General features: G+C 36.9%; 1 protein-coding gene across 2 annotated transcripts in view; it reads right to left on the reverse strand.

The window, feature by feature from the left end:
• The window catches only part of abcc4 (ATP-binding cassette, sub-family C (CFTR/MRP), member 4), a 69,069-nt gene that overhangs the window by 38,240 nt on the left and 10,109 nt on the right, over positions 1-20,720 (reverse strand). Inside the window, exons 3-11 of one of the 2 annotated variants that reach the window (XM_052129746.1) lie at positions 12,402-12,522; positions 11,585-11,809; positions 10,494-10,583; positions 8,496-8,659; positions 6,683-6,808; positions 5,812-6,061; positions 1,161-1,271; positions 912-1,001; positions 599-790 (exon numbers count right to left, since the gene is read on the reverse strand). In XM_052129746.1, coding sequence (XP_051985706.1) covers positions 599-790; positions 912-1,001; positions 1,161-1,271; positions 5,812-6,061; positions 6,683-6,808; positions 8,496-8,659; positions 10,494-10,583; positions 11,585-11,809; positions 12,402-12,522 — 1,369 coding nt within the window. Of the gene's footprint in view, positions 1-598; positions 791-911; positions 1,002-1,160; positions 1,272-5,811; positions 6,062-6,682; positions 6,809-8,495; positions 8,660-9,137; positions 9,275-10,493; positions 10,584-11,584; positions 11,810-12,401; positions 12,523-20,720 lie in introns of those variants that run through there. The other variant, XM_052129747.1, reaches the window with a different exon arrangement.

Here is a 20,720-nt window from a genome sequence, read left to right on the forward strand (position 1 = left end):
TAAAGTGAAAATATTAATATAAATGTTTCAAATCTGAAAGATGTCAAATTTAATCCTCATGTTAAACTCGGGTCATTTTGACCCATTTAAGAGTTAAAAACATTGGAAAAACATCTTAATCTTAAATTGGGTCTAAATGCCTTTGGGTTATCCTCAACATTGACATTGAAATGTATATTTATGGAATGCCAAACTTTTTGTCTCCAACTTTTATGTTCGGGTCAAATCTGACCCAGGGGCAACTAATGCTGGATTTCAATGCAGCTGTAAAGTTTCTCTGGAGTCAAGAGTGTCACAAGATAATCCACATAATTGTTACTTATACTTTATCAAAGTCAGCAAAAAAAATTCACCTCAAAAAGACATGTGCATAAAAATATGACGGCTGAATTAAACTCAATGTAGGTTGTGCTTTTTTTCACAAAAATTCAGTGCAATGTTTCTTGCGCTGGGCAAATAGCACAATTACCGCCTAAAGAAAGCAGGTGGTAATCTACATTTTATTGAAAAGAGTTACATTTTGTTTTACATTTTCATTCTTAGTGAATTTCCCCATTGTAGTATGTGTAATGAGTTCACTGACACAAAGGTTTCTCACCCGCTTGAGTGCACATGCTCTGATGACCTTCTCATATCGTTGTGGCTGCAGCTCCTTCCCGAACAGTATGTTGCTCCGAATGGTGCCTGGAAAGACCCAGGGTTGCTGTGAAGCATAGGTGAGCTCACCTTTGATCTTTACAACACCCTTTTCAGCTGGAAGCTCCCCGAGGACAGTGCTGAGCAGAGAGGACTAGAGGATGAAGAAGAAGAAAAAAAAACCTATTTTGGTTGGTATGAAAGCTGTTTTTGTATTAATTTAATTGGCAAGCTTGGCAATACTGAAAGCAGAGGGAGAAATTATGGGGACTGACCTTGCCAGCACCCACAGGACCAATGACAGCCAGAAGTTTTCCTGGCTTTACAGTAAAAGACACATTTTGGAGTGTTGGAGCATCAAGAGTCTGTTGGGGGGAGGGGGATACATTACAATCTTTTTTACAACCATTTTAAAAAACAAGGCTAAATTTTACATTTCCTTTTTTCCTCCCACAGAGGATATTTCAGACCCATACATTTGGAAGTGGTATGTGTACATTTCAGTGGCTTGTCTCTTATCTCACCTTGTCCCAATAGCATATGAGGTCCTGTATCTCCACAGACACCTCTTTCTTCTCCTCCTCGTGAGAAAGTGGAACAGAGGTTTTCACAAACTCATCCAGTAAGAGGAACTTCTGCAAAAGACAGAGAGACCGCACAGACGCTTACAATGCATAAACACAATCACAAGTATGAACAAAATAAAGACAGTGTATTGCAAATCTCTGGAGTTACATCAGTTAACACAAATAAGGATTTGTCAACTAGCACGGCCAAATTGGCTTGGCACACCCCATGATTATAAAAACTGCAGATTCATGTCAGTCTTGTGCAACATCAGCTGAGAACTTTAGAGCAGAGCTAAAATTAACTCTGAAAATGACACCTGAAGCTCTACTGCACAGCATGTGCCAGAGAATTATTGAAGTGCTTAGTCATGGCAAATCTAAGCATTATGAAAAGAACATTACTGGAAGACAGGAAAAGACAGGAGACAAGGGAAAAAACACCTCACAAGGAGCTTATCATGACCATTTCATAGTTATTTACAGTATATTTAATAAGATTGTTCCTTTCCATTTATGAGCTTTCTGCCTTTACTTCAGAGGACAGTGGAAAAATAAGACTTAATCCTGGGTCCATACGGGAGCACCACTGTTTCTAATGCGCAAACCTTTTCACCAATGAATTGACATGATTCTGATCATGGCTTTTCTAGTTGTTCATGAATACTAGAAATTATATTTTAATCCTTTTCAATTATATAGACTGCAGTCATTAGGTTTCAACTTTATTGTGAATAATTCATTGGTGCATGTTATTCCAAAGCAAATATTTTTTATTTTATTTTATTCAACCCCTTCCCTCAACTATTTAAAAAAATATATATTTTTACATTAAAATGTGATAGTGACAAGTAAAATGGATTACGAATGCCATTTCATGTTTACCAATAAATTTACAATAAAAAAAAAAACTCAATTTATTTGAGGTCATCAGTTTAAGAAAAACATGATTGGCACACCTAGTTTTTCGCCTATTAATCTGATTTTGTTTAGCATGTAAACACGTTAATCTGCGCTCTGTAAGCTTATTCATTGTGCATATGTCTTGTATTTGTTTCTGTTTTGACTTCAAAACTGGAGAAAAAAAAAAAGATTATCTAAAATTATATTGTAAACACAGACTTCTTGTCTTATATGATCTCAGTTGTTTAGTTTTTTAATTATTTGTACATGTAAACAAACTCACAGCTCAATGAGAAGGATAGAGAATTCCAAAAACTTTATTTTTGTATTAAAATATATACACACACATATACATACATATATACACTCACCTAAAGGATTATTAGGAACACCTGTTCAATTTATCATTAATGCAATTATCTAATCAACCAATCACATGGCAGTTGCTTCAATGCATTTAGGGGTGTGGTCCTGGTCAAGGCAATCTCCTGAACTCCAAACTGAATGTCAGAATGGGAAAGAAAGGTGATTTAAGCAATTTTGAGGGTGGCATGGTTGTTGGTGCCAGACGGGCCGGTCTGAGTATTTCACAATCTGCTCAGTTACTGGGATTTTCACGCTACAACCATTTCTAGGGTTTACAAAGAATGGTGTGAAAAGGAAAAACATCCAGTATGCGGCAGTCCTGTGGGCTGAAAATGCCTTGTTGATGCTAGAGGTCAGAGGAGAATGGGCCGACTGATTCAAGCTGATAGAAGAGCAACTTTGCCTGAAATAACCACTCGTTACAACCGAGGTATGCAGCAAAGCATTTGTGAAGCCACAACACGCACAACCTTGAGGCGGATGGGCTACAACAGCAGAAGACCCCACCGGGTACCACTCATCTCCACTACAAATAGGAAAAAGAGGCTACAATTTGGAAGAGCTCACCAAAATTGGACAGTTGAAGACTGGAAAAATGTTGCCTGGTCTGATGAGTCTCGATTTCTGTCGAGACATTCAGATGGTAGAGTCAGAATTTGGCATAAACAGAATGAGAACATGGATCCATCATGCCTTGTTACCACTGTGCAGGCTGCTGGTGGTGGTGTAATGGTGTGGGGGATGTTTTCTTGGCACACTTTAGGCCACTTAGTGCCAATTGGGCATCGTTTAAATGCCACGGCCTACCTGAGCATTGTTTCTGACCATGTCCATCCCTTTATGGCCACCATGTACCCATCCTCTGATGGCTACTTCCAGCAGGATAATGCACCATGTCACAAAGCTCAAATCATTTCAAATTGGTTTCTTGAACATGACAATGAGTTCACTGTACAAAAATGGCCCCCACAGTCACCAGATCTCAATCCAATAGAGCATCTTTGGGATGTGGTGGAACGGGAGCTTCGTGCCCTGGATGTGCATCCCACAAATCTCCATCAACTGCAAGATGCTATCCTATCAATATGGGCCAACATTTCTAAAGAATGCTTTCAGCACCTTGTTGAATCAATGCCACGTAGAATTAAGGCAGTTCTGAAGGCGAAAGGGGGTCAAACACAGTATTAGTATGGTGTTCCTAATAATCCTTTAGGTGAGTGTATATACCGTAATTTCCGGACTACTGAGCGCACCTGAATATAAGCCGCATCCACTGATTTTTAAATAAAATATTATTTTGAACATAAATAAGCCGCACCTGTCTATAAGCCGCAGGCTTTAACGAAACACGGCTTGTAACAAAAATAAATAGGCTTTAACGAAACACGGTGTGGCAGCGGGGGCGTGGTCAAGGGCCCGTCTGGGAGAGAAAAGCGGTAAGGGCGCTTATACCTGAGCTAAATTATGTCTAACACCGGTGTCTAATTTCAGTAAGCATGGGGAGAGCGGCATAAAAAGGCAGCAGCCACAGAGCTGAGAGAGTGACACACGTCAGTCTAGTGTTGGCGCATAGAAGAATTGAGAAACTTTATAAAATTGATTGTAAACATTGCTGTGGCCATTAAAAGCCTTACCTGGAACGTCAAGTGCCCTGCTGAAAACTGTCACACTGGTGCCCGTGTGACAGTTTTCCCAAGAAGGACACATGAAGCAGGGCACTTGAAATTAGACACTGGTGTTAGACATAATTTAGCGCAGGTGTAAGCGCCCTTACAGCTTTTCTCTCCCGGACGGGCGCTTGACCACGCCCCCGCTGCCACACACGGCTTGTAATAAAACATTTGCAGTAAATAGTAGCCTACCAAAAAAAAGTCATTGGTCACTATCTTCCTCGTCCTGTGCACTGAAACCACTGAAGTCATCTCCTTCGGTGTCGGAGTTGAATAGCCTCAGATTTAGTTGTCTTTTTGCACTGAGTCAATTCCTCACGCTGCTGTTTCCAACGTCTTATCATAGACTCATTAAGACCAAGCTCCCGTGCAGCAGCTCTATTTCCTTTTCAACAGCCAGATCAATCGCCTTCAACTTGAAAGCAGCATCCTATGCGTTTCTCCATGTCTTTGCCATGGTGAGGGTGACAAAATTACTACCGTAATCAGAATGATGGGAAGTTTGAGCCTTCGATTTAATCTAAACAGTAAACAAAAAAAGTTGTTTTGACCTTAACCCGCTCGGCAATTTCATTGGTCTAATGAAAGCTTCACGCCGTAAAAAACTGAGCACGTCACAGAATGTTTTTTTTTTCAGCACAAAATTTGAAAGCGGAAAAAGCCATATATTAGCCGCGTCATTGTATAAGCCGCGAGGTTCAAAGCGTGGGAAAAAAGTTGCGGCTTATAGTCCGGAAATTACGGTATATATACAAATAAATGTATTTTTTGATAAAAAATAACGCGAAAAAAAAAAAATTACGCAATTAAATCGCATGCCCCCGTATAAAGAAGATTCCTGAGAAATTCAAGCTTGTAGTACCACCTGTTTACTCCAGAGGGCAGTAAGTGAAACTTCAGCTGTATGAAAACATGCAGTTTATACAGTGAAGAAAACAACCTTCAGCAGCAACAACACAGACATGAGTTAAGTTCTTGCATTCAAAACACTTGGAGCGCAAATCCGAACTAAGTGATCTCAAGATGTGTTTACAGATTGAGTATTAAACTATATTTAACTTGACACAGTGACCTAAACATTTTATGTTTATGATGCAACGCACCCGAGACGCTACACAAGCATGTCTGATGCAGGTGTAAATTGAAGGGTCGTTAAACAAGCCCTCATAATAAATCTCCAACTGATGGACAAATTCACTTGTTTAATGGATTGCTGTGAACTGTATGCCAATGATTGTCTTATGATCAATAATATGGTAGTAAACAATACATTGTATTCTAAAGCCGCTTTTTGTAATGTCTTATCAGTGATTAACTGTTCTGCTACAGGAACTGAATTCATTTTAATTATCTGAATATTTTATACATATATATACATATTTAACAATTATATATATATATATATATATATATATTTTGTTACCATTAATTACCATGCAATTAATTTGATTAAAAAAATGTTAGCGATTGACAGCCCTATATATATATATATATATATATATATATATATATATATATATATATATATATACACACACACACACACATATTATATATACATACATAGTTTTAAAGAGATTGGACTCTTTTGCAATTTTTTTTTTTTTTTCCAGGTTTTCCATGATTGTGGAAGACCTGCAACTATCACAAGATAATGATGAAGCTTGTACCTTGATTCTACGTATACTGATGGCTGCCTCGGCTGCTTTCTCAATAGCAGAAGGAAAAAACAATGTAACGGTGAGGCGGACGGCGCTGTACAGCGACACGGCTACAAACACCCGACTGGCTGTGATGGTATTGCCCACCAGCACGTACATGGTGAATGTCACGAACACGATGATTTTACTTGCAGCAAAGAACGAGGCCATGTTCAATCCACGAAGGTATGAGCTACTCATGATTTTCGAAATCTCCTTTCTGAAAGTAAAAAAAATATAGTTATTTATGAAGTTCAAACTCAAGAATCAGTTTATTTTATGTCATAGTATTGGAAGGCCCAGCACAGTACTTTATTGTACAAATCAACCTTGGAAAGTTAATTCTGGGGAAGTTTAAAAGACTGATTGCATACAGAACCACAGATTATGAAACATTTCCTGCATTGTATGGTTACATTTTTTTTTTGGTTTAATAACAGTAAAGACAATTACTCATTATCCTTGTCAATGGATAATGCATATTTTCTGGTTAACAATTTTCAGTTAATATAGTGTAAAATAAGTGTTTCATTAAAACCAGTAATTTTGTTTACATCCCCTTTCCCATCATTCAATTATATCATACACATCAGCCTACCTTTTCTCTAGATATCAGCAGTGGGCATTATAAACCCAATTGATTATTAATTAATTACTACACAAGAGCTGAACAGACATTTTATAGGTCTTTAAAACCAACACTTTTAAGCTCCATGTCAATAGAAATACATATTGCCCATAAAACTTTGGCTAATATATCAACGTCAGTAAAGCATTATGCTGACTGTGTCAAAGTGACAAGTGCAATCAGATGAAAATAAACCTAAAGAGTGTCGTTTACCTTCGTACATCATTAACCAGCGCTGCGAATGGCTTCTCCCATGCATACATCTTAATGATACGTATACCAGATACAACCTCATTCATGGTGCGTATCCTAGTGTCAGTGAATACAGCGGTCTTACCCCTAAAAGAAAAGAGAAAGAAAGAATGAAAGAAAGAAGTTTAATCTATGATATCATTTTTATAACATGATTGTGACTTTGATCAACTTTCAAGTGAATTTGTTTTAATATTGTGTTTGATGACAATCGTGACTGATGACATTTTTCCATTTTTGGAGAAAAAGATGGATCATCCACAGACTTGCAAACACAACAAGTTAGCTAGCAGTCAATCTATGTTGAATGCATTTAAATGAAAAGAAATAAATGGTTTCTGACATATTTCTCAAATATTGCATATAAATAACTTTTTATCAATCTTTACCATTGAAGAGAAATCGTAATCAAGTAAACTGATGGTTACAGTGCTTAATTTAAGTCTGCTCCTTTTGCGTCAATGGTTTCTATTTACAATGTGTTTTTGTAGTGGTTGAGTATTCTCACCAATCACTAACATGTCCGTTGAGCACTGAAATAGCAATGGCCAATCAGAGCCACTTAAATTAGTCCTCCGTCATATCAGTTATGATAACTGATCCTAATGTGCAAGTTTTAAACCATCTGAATGCTCGGGTGCTTGCTTTATGTTCTTGCTATGTTCACGGTGGCGCACGAAAATGAATACTGAAGAAACATCACCTGACACTTGAAAAGAAGCTATAGAACAAGAGCAAAAAGCACTTTGTAATTATTTTCAATTCATTGCATATTGCACTGCTAACTTTGAATGTAGATGTTAAATACACTGCAAATGAGCAACATGACAAAACTAAAATGCTCCCATTCTAATCAAGTCATAGACGTAAATAATTGATTCATTATGGTGATTAGACAGCTTTGTTTTTAATGAGAGCATTCGCAAAAGTGCAGAACATTGTGCGGAGCGTCACTGATGAAAAATATTCTTCCTTCATAAAGTGAAATTTCACTTTATGCAAGATGAATATTTGCATTTGGTATATCCAGTTAAACCCTGAAAAGTAGTTTACATATAAAGAGCGCATGCACAACACATGATCTTTTGATGCTACAGTAGCCTAATAATCATTCCGTGGAGACAACTGAACAACAATTATGAATTTCACTTTTACCTGTAATATTTTTCCTGGTACCTGTCTAAGTTTTCATTATTGTCATAAAAGAATCAAACAAACTTTAAAGTTGAAACTATTGTGTTTTTCTGGGTCAGTTGTGTCACTCAGATCCAGTTTAATCTGAAAAACGTGAATTTGTGCGTATGGGACTATCAAATAAAATTAAGGTCATTTAGAACTGAAAAATGCCAATGGCATATGTGCTAACACAGAAATCTTTGACTGATTACAAATGATAACGAAGGTCTGGTAGAACCGATTGTAAACTAGTACAAAATAAACAGCGAGATGCGTTCATTACTAAGCATTTGATAATTCAATAAATGTCGGCAAATATCCTATATTTCACCCAGAGGGGCACCTCAGCACATGTGGGCAAAGGGGCAGTTGTTCGGCCACTGAAGCTACCCCCCTGTATACGTGCTTGGAAAGAGTAATTTCATGTTGGAGTGGGATTTGAGCAAATTTGTTTTTTTACAGGTGAGCTTGAGCGGTACTTCAGCACAATCGAAACTGACATTTGACAAACAACATTGTTATTTTTGGTTTTAAACTATAAACTTCCTACATTCATTTAATATTCCAGATAAGAGCAAACTAGTGAGGATAAATGTACCTGAACTTTGAAAACAGTTTTCCAAACATGGTCTGAAGTGGCATAAGAAAGAGCAAAACTGCCATTCCCGCAAGACATGATGGTCCGATTTCATACCAAAGCAGACCAACCACAGCTGCAGCTTGCAGAGGCCCCACCCACAGGAAGTGTAGAAAAATAGTCACCTGGAAAATAAACAGCACACTATTCTTTAGCTTGAATTGTAGATTGCATAGCATTCACATTTTCAGCCCACATGCAGATCTCCTTCCCTAAAATGCTAAAATTCAGTATTTAACATTCATAACATTTCGCAGTGTGGTGGCAATTTGATCAATTTATGGAGAATTCTGTGTACTGTACATAGTAGTGCTTGCCAAGGCAAGCAAGCATCACTGTTACTATTGCTCATTACAGATGTCAATGATACCTTACAATTTCACGTGGAGGATGATAAAAATATCCCATTGAACTACACTGGAGGAACCTGAGACATATATAGGGACCTTAATATAAGAGACTTAAACCAGTAAGCAACCACCTACTGTAGCAACAACCATAAACATCAAGCAACCACCTAGCAATGCTCAGACAACAACCCAGAACACCCTTGCACTGTGGCGATGACTTTTGTACAGGCATGCTCCACTCATTTCCACTCACTTGAAAATGTAGAAATCTTGTTGTAACTCGCATTTCAAACAGCCCCTGCGATAAATGTTTAGAATAATCACATAACAAAGAGCTTGAATTTCAGTATTCTACTTTTGTCTAAATGTTTCAAAACAAAACCTGCACTTCCTCCAATTCTTCATAGTCCGTCTGAAGTTTCCTAAGTAAACACAGCAACGCCTCTGTGGGTAGATAGGGAACAAAGACATTCTTACCTAGATTAGAAAGAATAACTGCTTGACTTGAATGAACGTGGTTTACGTCAGCTGATCGGTCTGAACATGTTCATCTGTCATCAGTGTATGGTTTATGAAGCAGCACTAGATCTGTGAAAGTTTTATTACATGGCACACAGCCAACAAATGACACAATTATCCATCATGTAATGGTGAGTGTGAAACCTGGACACGGTTTAAGTAATCGCAATAGAAAATCATTAAAAACCGGTGACTTCACAAGCTTGACAAAAGGTTAACAGTAGAGTTATAAAGGGCGTAGGAAACCCAGTCACGATTATTTGAACTAATCACAATTATTTGTTGCGCACTTTAAATTCCAACCAAATATACCCAAAGAAATGCCATGTACATGTATGTCTACAGCTTTGTGTGGGTAACCCACACTTAAGAGAACTTCCTGAAGAAAGTGTCAATTATAAATGCTTCTGGAGCGCAATGAACTACACTCAAACATATAAACGAGGCTTTTCGTGAAGAACTCAGGTTTTTACTTTATTTAAGCATTTGCGCAATGGCAATACAATTTAGGTTATTACGGTCATAAAAGGTTAATGACGCACAGAAGGAGATGACCTGCTCACTCTATTTCTATGGAGAATTAAAAATATATTAGAAACACTATTTTCAAATACACACAGAAACTGTGTGGAGGCTCATGGATTTCATAGGAATGCCTTAAAATGACAGCGCTTTCACGATTATGAAATTTGGCTTATTTTTTCAGAATGAATCAGAAAAAATTTATATTGAGACCAGTTTAAAACTGTATTGCTAGTAGTGTTAATTTCTCCATAATCTCCATAAAAAGTTAGACCACCAATGGCAAGGTTACAGTGACCTGCTTGCATCCTTTTCTGAGGTTCTGAATGTGGGCCAATTTGTTACCCCAGTAACAAAAACCCTTTACAGTAAATCACTTTCGCTGCCAAATATACACCCTCTGGCTCACAACCAGAAAGGTTCTGATTTAACTTGAAAGTGAACAACACAAAACAGTTCACAGTTCAAACAAGCACAATCCACAAGAGATCCGATTAAATCAAAGGAAATGGACAAACTGTGCCCATGACTCTTAAAGAGGAAGACAAAAGAAGTTTGTCAGAAGTACCTCATCAAACTTGTTGACATCATTGGACAAGAGGTTAACAATCTGCCCTGTGGTGGTGTGGCCCATAGCAGAGGAACTAAGACACAGTGCCTAAAAAAAGAAAACATTTAAAAACTGTTTGTGGGAGATATTTTCATAGCATAGGGAGATAAAAATTAATAAATAAACAAACAAATGACTTCTGTTGCTTATATATCTACAGACACACAAAAATCAAATGAGGTGAAATGAGGTACACTTCAAAATAAAGGCTTTTTGAAAATGTACCATGATAATCCTATGGTATTCTTTACAGAATGCTGTACTACCATGTAAATAACATGGTTTATGAATCATGTAATCAATCAGTACTGTGATATTAGGGTTGCAAATTTTAAGATATTTTCTTAATAAACAATTGTTAACGTTAATGATAGAAAATCTAAATTTGACGGAATATCAACAAAATATTCTGGGTTCAAGACAAGTTAAGCTTAAATGCTGATTACCACTAAAAATTATTTTGACTTATTATGGCCCCTGATCCGCCAGGGGCCCCCCACACTGACAAAGACATTATTAGTAGTGTTGAAAATCTGACAGTGGCCCCCACGCAATAGGCTAGGACCGGCACTGTGTATAGTTAATCTATAAAGAAACACTCCATAATTACATTGACAAATGCTTCCTCTTTACGAGCTAGGGGTTGCTAGCATGTTTTAACATCAAGCTAGGAATCGCTAACATGTTTTAGCATATAGCTAGGTTTTGCTAGCAGGTTTTAGCATGTCGCTAAGCATTGCGAGCATTTTTTTTGTAGCATGTAGTAGGACATGACATGCAGCACGCAAATGGTAGTGCACCCTCTAGCAGCGTAACACTGGATTAGACTGCTGGCATGATTACTGAAGGCATTTGTGCTCAAATTTATTAATCAATAAGACTAATCGATCAAATTATTAATGACAAATAATCCATAATCTATTATTCATTAACCTCCCTACATGATATATATTAAAGTACCATAACATTACCTTCTGATAAAATCATTCTAAAACAGTACCACCAAATAACTTTTTTGCTAAAGGCTTATTTGTTTTGGAAAGTTTCACCTTCTTGTAGATCATGTGACACATTGCAATGCGGATTTTCATTCCAGCCCTCAGGACGTGGTAAAAGTAGAGGTGGTGCAGTAAAGCCAGAGCCAGGGTCGAGAGAGAGATGCCCACTGCGTACCCATAAGCCTCGTATAATGCTGGCATGTCTTCAGGTTTATAGTTCTCAAAATACTGAATAAGTTTTCCCAAAAACACTGGCTGCACCACTTTAATAGTCTCCTATGCAAGGGAGAAAATGACAGAGTAACAATGATAAATTATTTGACATGTTGTGCCTGTAAGACAATATGAGGTTCAATGGATTAGATCTAAAACATTCCTAAAAGCAAGTGACACACTTGTCAACATTTGCAGCAAACATTTGATATGGAAAAATGTCACATTAAAGTGAGGTGAAAAGTGCATAAGCATAGCAATGAGAATAACTTACACATTTCTACATTAATTGTTTCTGTGCCCCTGAAACAGTGAATATCTAACCATTAATTCTCAAAGATGCAACTGGATGTGCTTCAAACTAAATCTTTATACATTTTCTATCAACACACATAAACGTGATTCCCGTGTGATACTTTTGTTTAAACAACACTTCAGGAGGTGACTCACATAAGATAGTGAATCATCAACAGAATTTATAGGGTCTACTGTGTCATTCTACAGAGATGCCAGTAGTTTTGGTTTACAAATTAAACTAAATGAAGTGTGAATGCACAAACAACAGATTTCTAGTTGCCTAGATTAGGGCTTCACTGCCTTAATTCTGTGTAATAAAAACTGAATCAGACAAAGTTATGTCATAATCAGAACATACCTCTATAAAGGTAAATACTCCCAGTACTGCATAAGGCTTCCAGTAACACCTGATAATGGCTTTACTGAGTTTGGGTGTCCTGAGATCATTGGTTGCTTTCTCCACTTCTTGGTCCCAGTATCTGTGAGAAAAAAAAATTGGCAGAAGTAGAAACACACCTACTTCAATTCTTTTAACACAGCATGTAAGATGAGAAATTCTGCCTTCAAATAAGGTTCAGTCCACAAGGGCCACATGGTGACAGGTTACGGGTGCATATTACACAACTCATCTACATATCATATGAATATATATAGCATTCAGGACACATAGAAAACATGTAATATGCAGTATACATCCTTCCTATTCCTTACAAAACATATACTCACCTAAAGGATTATTAGGAACACCTGTTCAATTTCTCATTAATGCAATTATCTAATCAACCAATCACATGGCAGTTGCTTCAATGCATTTAGGGGTGTGGTCTTGGTCAAGACAATCTCCTGAACTCCAAACTGAATGTCAGAATGGGAAAGAAAGGTGATTTAAGCAATTTTGAGCGTGGCATGGTTGTTGGTGCCAGACGGGCCGGTCTGAGTATTTCACAATCTGCTCAGTTACTGGGATTTTCACGCACAACCATTTCTAGGGTTTACAAAGAATGGTGTGAAAAGGGAAAAACATCCAGTATGCGGCAGTCCTGTGGGCTGAAAATGCCTTGTTGATGCTAGAGGTCAGAGGAGAATGGGCCGACTGATTCAAGCTGATAGAAGAGCAACTTTGCCTGAAATAACCACTCGTTACAACCGAGGTATGCAGCAAAGCATTTGTGAAGCCACAACACGCACAACCTTGAGGCGGATGGGCTTCAACAGCAGAAGATCCCACTGGGTACCACTCATCTCCACTACAAATAGGAAAAAGAGGCTACAATTTGCAAGAGCTCACCAAAATTGGACAGTTGAAGACTGGAAAAATGTTGTCTGGTCTGATGAGTCTCGATTTCTGTTGAGACATTCAGATGGTAGAGTCAGAATTTGGCATAAACAGAATGAGAACATGGATCCATCATGCCTTGTTACCACTGTGCAGGCTGCTGGTGGTGGTGTAATGGTGTGGGGGATGTTTTCTTGGCACACTTTAAGCCCCTTAGTGCCAATTGTGCATCGTTTATATGCCACGGCCTACCTGAGCATTGTTTCTGACCATGTCCATCCCTTTATGGCCACCATGTACCCATCCTCTGATGGCTACTTCCAGCAGGATAATGCACCATGTCACAAAGCTCGAATCATTTCAAATTGGTTTCTTGAACATGACAATGAGTTCACTGTACAAAAATGGCCCCCACAGTCACCAGATCTCAACCCAATAGAGCATCTTTGGGATGTGGTGGAACGGGAGCTTCGTGCCCTGGATGTGCATCCCACAAATCTCCATCAACTGCAAGATGCTATCCTATCAATATGGGCCAACATTTCTAAAGAATGCTTTCAGCACCTTGTTGAATCAATGCCACGTAGAATTAAGGCAGTTCTGAAGGCGAAAGGGGTTCAAACACAGTATTAGTATGGTGTTCCTAATAATCCTTTAGGTGAGTGTACATTGCTACAAGAACAAACAGATTTTTTTTTTTAAGTAAAAGCAGATTTTTTTTTTAAACGTATAAGTCAAATCAGGAAAACTACTAAAGTCATCTCAAATGGTCATCTCAACGGGAATCCGTGTGTTCAGGAATTTTGCCTGATGGTCTTCCGGTGGTGAAGAATTTCCCTATGCAAATTTCATGTGGGGTTCAAGTCTGGTGAACTTTGACATGTGAATTTGCAACGTTGACCAATAGGAAGATGATCTGATGTCTTGGTAGTGACCTCTTTGTGGGGAGTGCTTCATTTGTAGCTACACTGAGTGTTCACAATGGACATATTTTTTTGGAAGTGAATTATTTTAAGGAAATAATTTAAGCGATGAGTTTCTTTATAACTTCACTCAATTTTCTGAATAAAAAAAGCTGCTGCCTGGCAAGTAGTTTTTTATGGAATGAAATACCATTGGGACTTGAACTTGAAATTTAGGACTTGAACTTGAATTACATCAAACCTGAAATTCAAATGTACGTGGCAAAAATTCTGATTGCATTTAATACACTAATTCAGGTTTTATATTCAGATTTGGGGACATTTTACAAAGATATCCGGGGTACTCGGGAAAAGCAATCAAGCCTTTATGTAATCAAACTCCTTCTTGACCAATCACAACGTAGCTCACAGTTCACATTTAGAAAAGGAAGGGTCCGCTGTGAAATAGTGCCAATGTGGGATCATGGCTGAATGAGAGCCACCACCTCTCTAGCATAAGTTACTTGTTCTACCCTGATGCAAACTCCAGAATTACTTAGTAATTGGTAAACAGGCATGATGCATGAAATAAATGTTTATCAGTCATCCGATTTCTGATGTGCTTACTTTATCAGATCAACATTTGATCATTTGAAACCTGTGTTGTAACTGCAAGGCAGTAAGCTAATCTTTGCTGCTTTTTATTTTTTATTAATGCTCTACATAATACCCAGGGGATCCATTAATCTTTGCTGCTGTTTCATGAGTCAACAGCTATCATTTAAGTTAACACTATACTGTAAATGATTTTTGTAATTTGAACAGTATTTTACTGTAATACGTACAGCAAGATACTGTAAAATGTGTATACAGTACATTACTGTAAATAGCAAAGGATTATGGGAAAATATATGGTCATTACTGTAAATCTACAGTAATTTTCTGTACTGTAAATCCATTTACAGTAGTGAACCTGCCCACAAAAAACTGACCAATGGCAAGAGAGATTTCTTTTCAAATATTTTTTTCCATACTGTTTGGTGAAAGTGAGATAAAGGAACACAAACTGGGAATGACATTTTACAACGGTGATTCATTGAAAAGGTTAGTATATTGTTTGTATTATTATATTTAATTATATAAAAGAGACATTTTCAAATTAATTGATTTGTAATGTTAACAGCATACTAACGTGCGTCACCTGATTAAAGAAAGTTTTATTAACAGTAACTTTTTGTCTTTTGGCGCCCGTTTTTTGTTGTCGGTGATTGCCGTCATAACGGTGATATTATCAACTTGTGAATATGTTAATATCAATTAAATTAGCTGAATAAACCCTTAGTTAAACAGAGAAACGCAACTTTTGTGAGTTCCTCTGTCGCTTTAACGTTAGCTAACCAGGAGGAGGAGTGTTTACCTCAACGTAAATAATGTGAAATACTAAAGAGTGTTAGGCAACACCGATGTTCAAGTTACGATTTTATTATTATTATTATTTTATGAGACAGTGTTTTCAAGTGCATCTTTTTTTTTGTTTTCAAGGTTGTAGTCTGGATCGTGTTTGAATCCCAGATCGGAGGTGTATTTTGTCTTTTCTAGTGTTTCCGTCGTAATTCTAGATTTGCCAACTTGACCTTGCAGTTTTCATCTATGATTACCACAATAACGTACTTCAGAGAGAGGGAGGATTCACTCTTTCTTTTGGCTGATGTAAGTATATATACTAATTTGAACAGCTGTTTCTATTGAATATTGATTGCAATTAGGATCAAAGTTTGACATTTCAAAGACTATTCCTGTTTTGTATGTGTCATGCATTTGAGGGTCCATTTTATTTGCATCACTCAAAAATCAATCTTTACAGGTAATAAACCTGTAATATAATTTAATTGTGAATTGCAAGATATACTTGAGTATACGTGAGCTGGTCAAGGGGTTGTATCACAAGATATAACACATAGTGACATATAAGCATAACGTCTATAGAGGAGCCTATTAGAAAGTATTGTAAAGAAAGACACAATTATGTTCTCTATATATTTAATGAATTTCTTCCTACTTTTTGTTAATTGCTGCACTTAGGTCACTGCAACTCCAGCAGATGTAGAGAGAAGCTTCACTGTTCTCAGCATCCCAAGGTGATTTCACTTGGTAAGGCTATGAAAATAATTTAATTAATTGAAACCATGGCTGAGATTATGATCAGATGGTGGGTCTGTACAACACCAGCTTTAAGTTCTTACGCATAGGCTGAACATAGCCTGTGACGATATTAAAAAGCTGCTGTGATGGTGTTTGTTACAGGAGATTCTGTTCTCCAAGCAAAAACATGGATGCTAAGAGTCATCATCCAGCCGCAGGAGCTAACAGATTGTTCATCAGCATTTGCTGTCCTGTTTGGCTGCTACCATGTATTCAATGTGCAGTACCAGGAAGAAGCAGCCAGTACACTGGAGTTTATTCGGAGGTTCGTACATCATTAAATACTTCAAAAGCAATATAACAGCAATTGTTAAATGACAGTGTGACAACAAATTGCGCAGAATTTATATTCCTAATTTGGGTTGGGGTCAATCCACTTTGATATACATTTTATTGATCAAATATAATGTAAATCCTGTGTAAGCACATTGAGAGCAATGAAAAAAAACTGGTCAAATTCCTTGTATGTGTACAAATACTTGGCCATTAAAGTTGATTCTCATTTTGATATTAACCATCAATGTAGTAGATGAGGGATGTGAAGTGTATTGATGGGAAAATGGACAGCGATTTTGTTGTAATGCCAACCTGTCTAGGCTGAAAAAGGGCAGCTCAGTGGTAAGAATTGTTGCCTCGAAGTAAGAACATCCTGTGTATGCATGTGCTGGCCAGCTAGGGCCTTTCTTTGAGTTTCCTCCCATTGCTATACTTTTTCCCACATGTATGTTAGGTTAATTAGAGAGTCTATAAATCTTTTTATATATATTTTTTCCAAATGACGGTTGCAGCATAAGTATATATATTTTGTTGTAATGGTGATTTGAATGTCATGGATCATCAACTAATTATGCTCTTTACCTGTAGGTATTCAGTATATATGGCTATTATTGGCCCCAAAGTGCATACATTACGGAGTTATGACAGATGGAGAAACACTGGTTTGATAAATAATGTATTTTTTCTTGTGCTTGCAGGTTCATTCTGAGAATCAACCCTGATGGCACCAAATAGCAATCAAAGTAACACATCAGCCAAAAATCTGGAAAGAGGATGCAAAGAAAAAGCATCAGTCTGAATCTCCCTGTGGCATCTCTCATCAGAGAGATTGTTGACTTTTATTGGCAAAATTACTAAAAAGTAACAACAAACTGATTTTTAATTGCATTTTATTTTGGCTTGTATCACTTTGAAAATGTGTACGTTTTAGCTATTTTACATTACAGATACATAGGAACTTGTTTTACTAAGTAAATGTTCAACAAAGACAATAAATGTATTTGGGGGGGGTGGGGGGTGTTGTTACAATTAGATTTGGTGGAAAATATTAATAAAAAATAAATAAATGAAATCTTAACTAAAGGAGACCTGGCTGGAGTTACTCAGTACACCCTGGATGTTTAGAAGTTTATTGGTATGATGGCGCTCACGCTGTGGCTCGCGGAACATGCGCATATGAGGAGTTCTCACCGTTTCTTCCCTGTTCGTAATCTGGGAACAATTTGCAGGAATAGTGTCATCTATGATAATGCTCAATATGATCTCAGACCATCTCAGGATGTAAGGATATTGGGAACTGTCATACATGTCATAATTCAGTAGCTACAACCTCAGAAATAGTTCTTGAACAAGAAGTTTCTCTTCTATACTTGTCTAATCTTTAGCCTCCATTTGAATGTAACATTCCACAACTCTATAGGACAGCTTTTAAATAGAACATCTGATTCACTCTTGTTTTTCATCAGACCTCTTATTTTACAGAGACTACTATTCAAAATAAATTTTTTGCAACATGGCAGCAACTCCGTGAAGCACAGAACATCAGCCAAAAGAGAGTTGTCAGATCTTAAAGATTCGAACTTCGAATCGGTTTCTCGATAACATTGTAACAAGCATTTACAATCATCTTAACTGACATCGTTTGTTATTTTTCGACATTATAAAGTTGAACTTAATTGCTTCGATACGGGAGCTGTCCGGTCCATAGGTGCTGATCATTTTGGAAAATATGGCCATTTCTGCACCGCGAGTAAATTTCGCACTATGCGACCAAAAAACGTCTGTTATTAGCCACTGGCAAGTACATTTTAACATTTCACTCGCCAGTGATAGAGTTGTGTAGTGGCCGAGGCCCCTTTACAGAATAAAAAGCAGTTGACTAAGAAGCTGGATTCAGCCAAGCATTTCCCTGCATGAGGTCTCATGAGCGTGGAGGAAAAAGCACTTGTGTCTCATTCAGTTGAGCATGTGCTGTCCTCGCTATATGTTCTGTATATAACTTGACAGCCAGGTAAATTCTTCCTAACATCAAGACTCTGAAGACAGTTAGCTCCTTGTCCACAGGTTTATTGACATTGCAAGGAAAGAGTGAAACTGAAACCCTTTAACATGCACAGAAATACATTTAACTCAAATTATATTAATTAGATCCCTGAGTTTGTATCATTACAAGTTTTAAATATTTAGTAGACATTTCTGTATGTAATATGACATTATATTTTAACCTGAAGACAATTATCAAATCACTTATTTATCTGTACTTGTAATATGAACTTTCAATGATCTAGAAACAGCACATCCATTAGCACATAAGGATATGAACATCAACAACAGCGATGCAGATAGTAAATAACAGACTTCTAAAAGGTTAACTTATGAAACGTAACATAGTCCCCAAATAATGATCTACAATCGTAAATATTGTTAAAACAATCAATACATACACACGATGCTACAACAGACATAAGATGTATGCAGATATCACAGGATTAGCCCAGATACAATAAACATACTGCACTCTGCAATACTTGCTTACTTCCTGATTAACGGTCACATGACATAAGTCCTTACTGAAAATATAGATACTTAAAGGGAACACGGCCACATAAAAAAAACCACAAAGAATACTTGAAGAATGGAAACAAGTCTTCTAACACATTAAGTGGTAACAGAACAGAGCATCACCGGGAACCGCACCGCGGACGTCACAACAGCAGCTCTCTTGAGAGCGTGTAAAGATGAACCACTTCTCATGCGCACTGATGTGCACGCCACCTACAGAGGCGTGCGCAAAACTCCAATGAAAATATAAACATGGTATAAACTGATTTGTTTTGTGAGCGCAAAGTGCTCCAGTTTAACTTTACGGCCATGTAATGTCAAATATCCGTGGTCATTGTGGGTTTATTACTAGGCAGTGAGAGAGAGGAGATGCCCTGCTCTATTTCTGCAGAGATGATACAATGCAAGAAACAGAATCTCAAAGTCTTCCCTCATGAGAAATAAGGGATTGTGAGTTAATCAGAGAGCCTTAAAATAATGTGTAGAAGTGAAGAATTTAAGGCAGATATATTTTACTATTGCATAATATTATAGCTATACAGGTTAACTGGGTTAAAAAAAAAAAAAACAAAACAAAACATTGAAATGGATCCAATGGATCAAACGTAAATCGGACAAATAAGAGAGATTTTAGTTATTTAGACATATTTTGATAATTAAAATATAATTGTAATTATTTTATTTGACTGTCATTCATACGTTTTTGAAGCCTGAAAAGGAAATCATATACCCTTATTTTATTATATGACCCAAGCTAAATTTGTATAAATGACTTTGTTGTGTGCATGAAGCAAACATAGTGAGTTTGTATGGTAATCAATCATCATATCTGTGAAACACCTTTATTCAGACAATTTATCATAATAGTCCTAAAACAGTAATCGTATAAAATCACAATTATTTGTTTGACAATTAATTGTCAGACAAATTTCACAATCGTGACCCCTAATTTTCATTATTAGGTTCCTACCTTGTGAATTGTTTTGTTACAAATGTTTATTTTACAGAGAGTTGATTAAGAATGAACAAGTTTTAGTTTTTCCTGTTAGAAAAACATTTAAGTGTTTCTCAAATTGCACTAATTTTACTGTAAAATAATTTTATGTTGGACTGCTAAACTCAAGGTGGCACAATGTTTTGATATTCCTCCTGAAAGTGACTTGAATTTTACATTTTGTTTAATTTATTTTGTTGTTGGATTGCTAAATGTATATTGCACATTCCTTTTACTCGAATTGAACACATTCTTTCTTAAAATCTCTCCAAAATAAAATTGAAGTAATCTACATTTAGCAATCCAACAACAAAATAAGAAAAATCTGCAAATCAGTCGTTAGATTAATCGATAAAATTAATAATCCTTGGGTGGAGCCCTACTGCAAAGGTAGTTGTTATATAAAACTGTTGTTGTTGTTTTTTTTTAATGACCAACTGGTATTTCCAAATCCTCTTTCTAAAA

The sequence above is a fragment of the Xyrauchen texanus genome, chromosome 7, assembly GCF_025860055.1.
Source record: "Xyrauchen texanus isolate HMW12.3.18 chromosome 7, RBS_HiC_50CHRs, whole genome shotgun sequence".
Taxonomy (NCBI): domain Eukaryota; kingdom Metazoa; phylum Chordata; class Actinopteri; order Cypriniformes; family Catostomidae; genus Xyrauchen; species Xyrauchen texanus.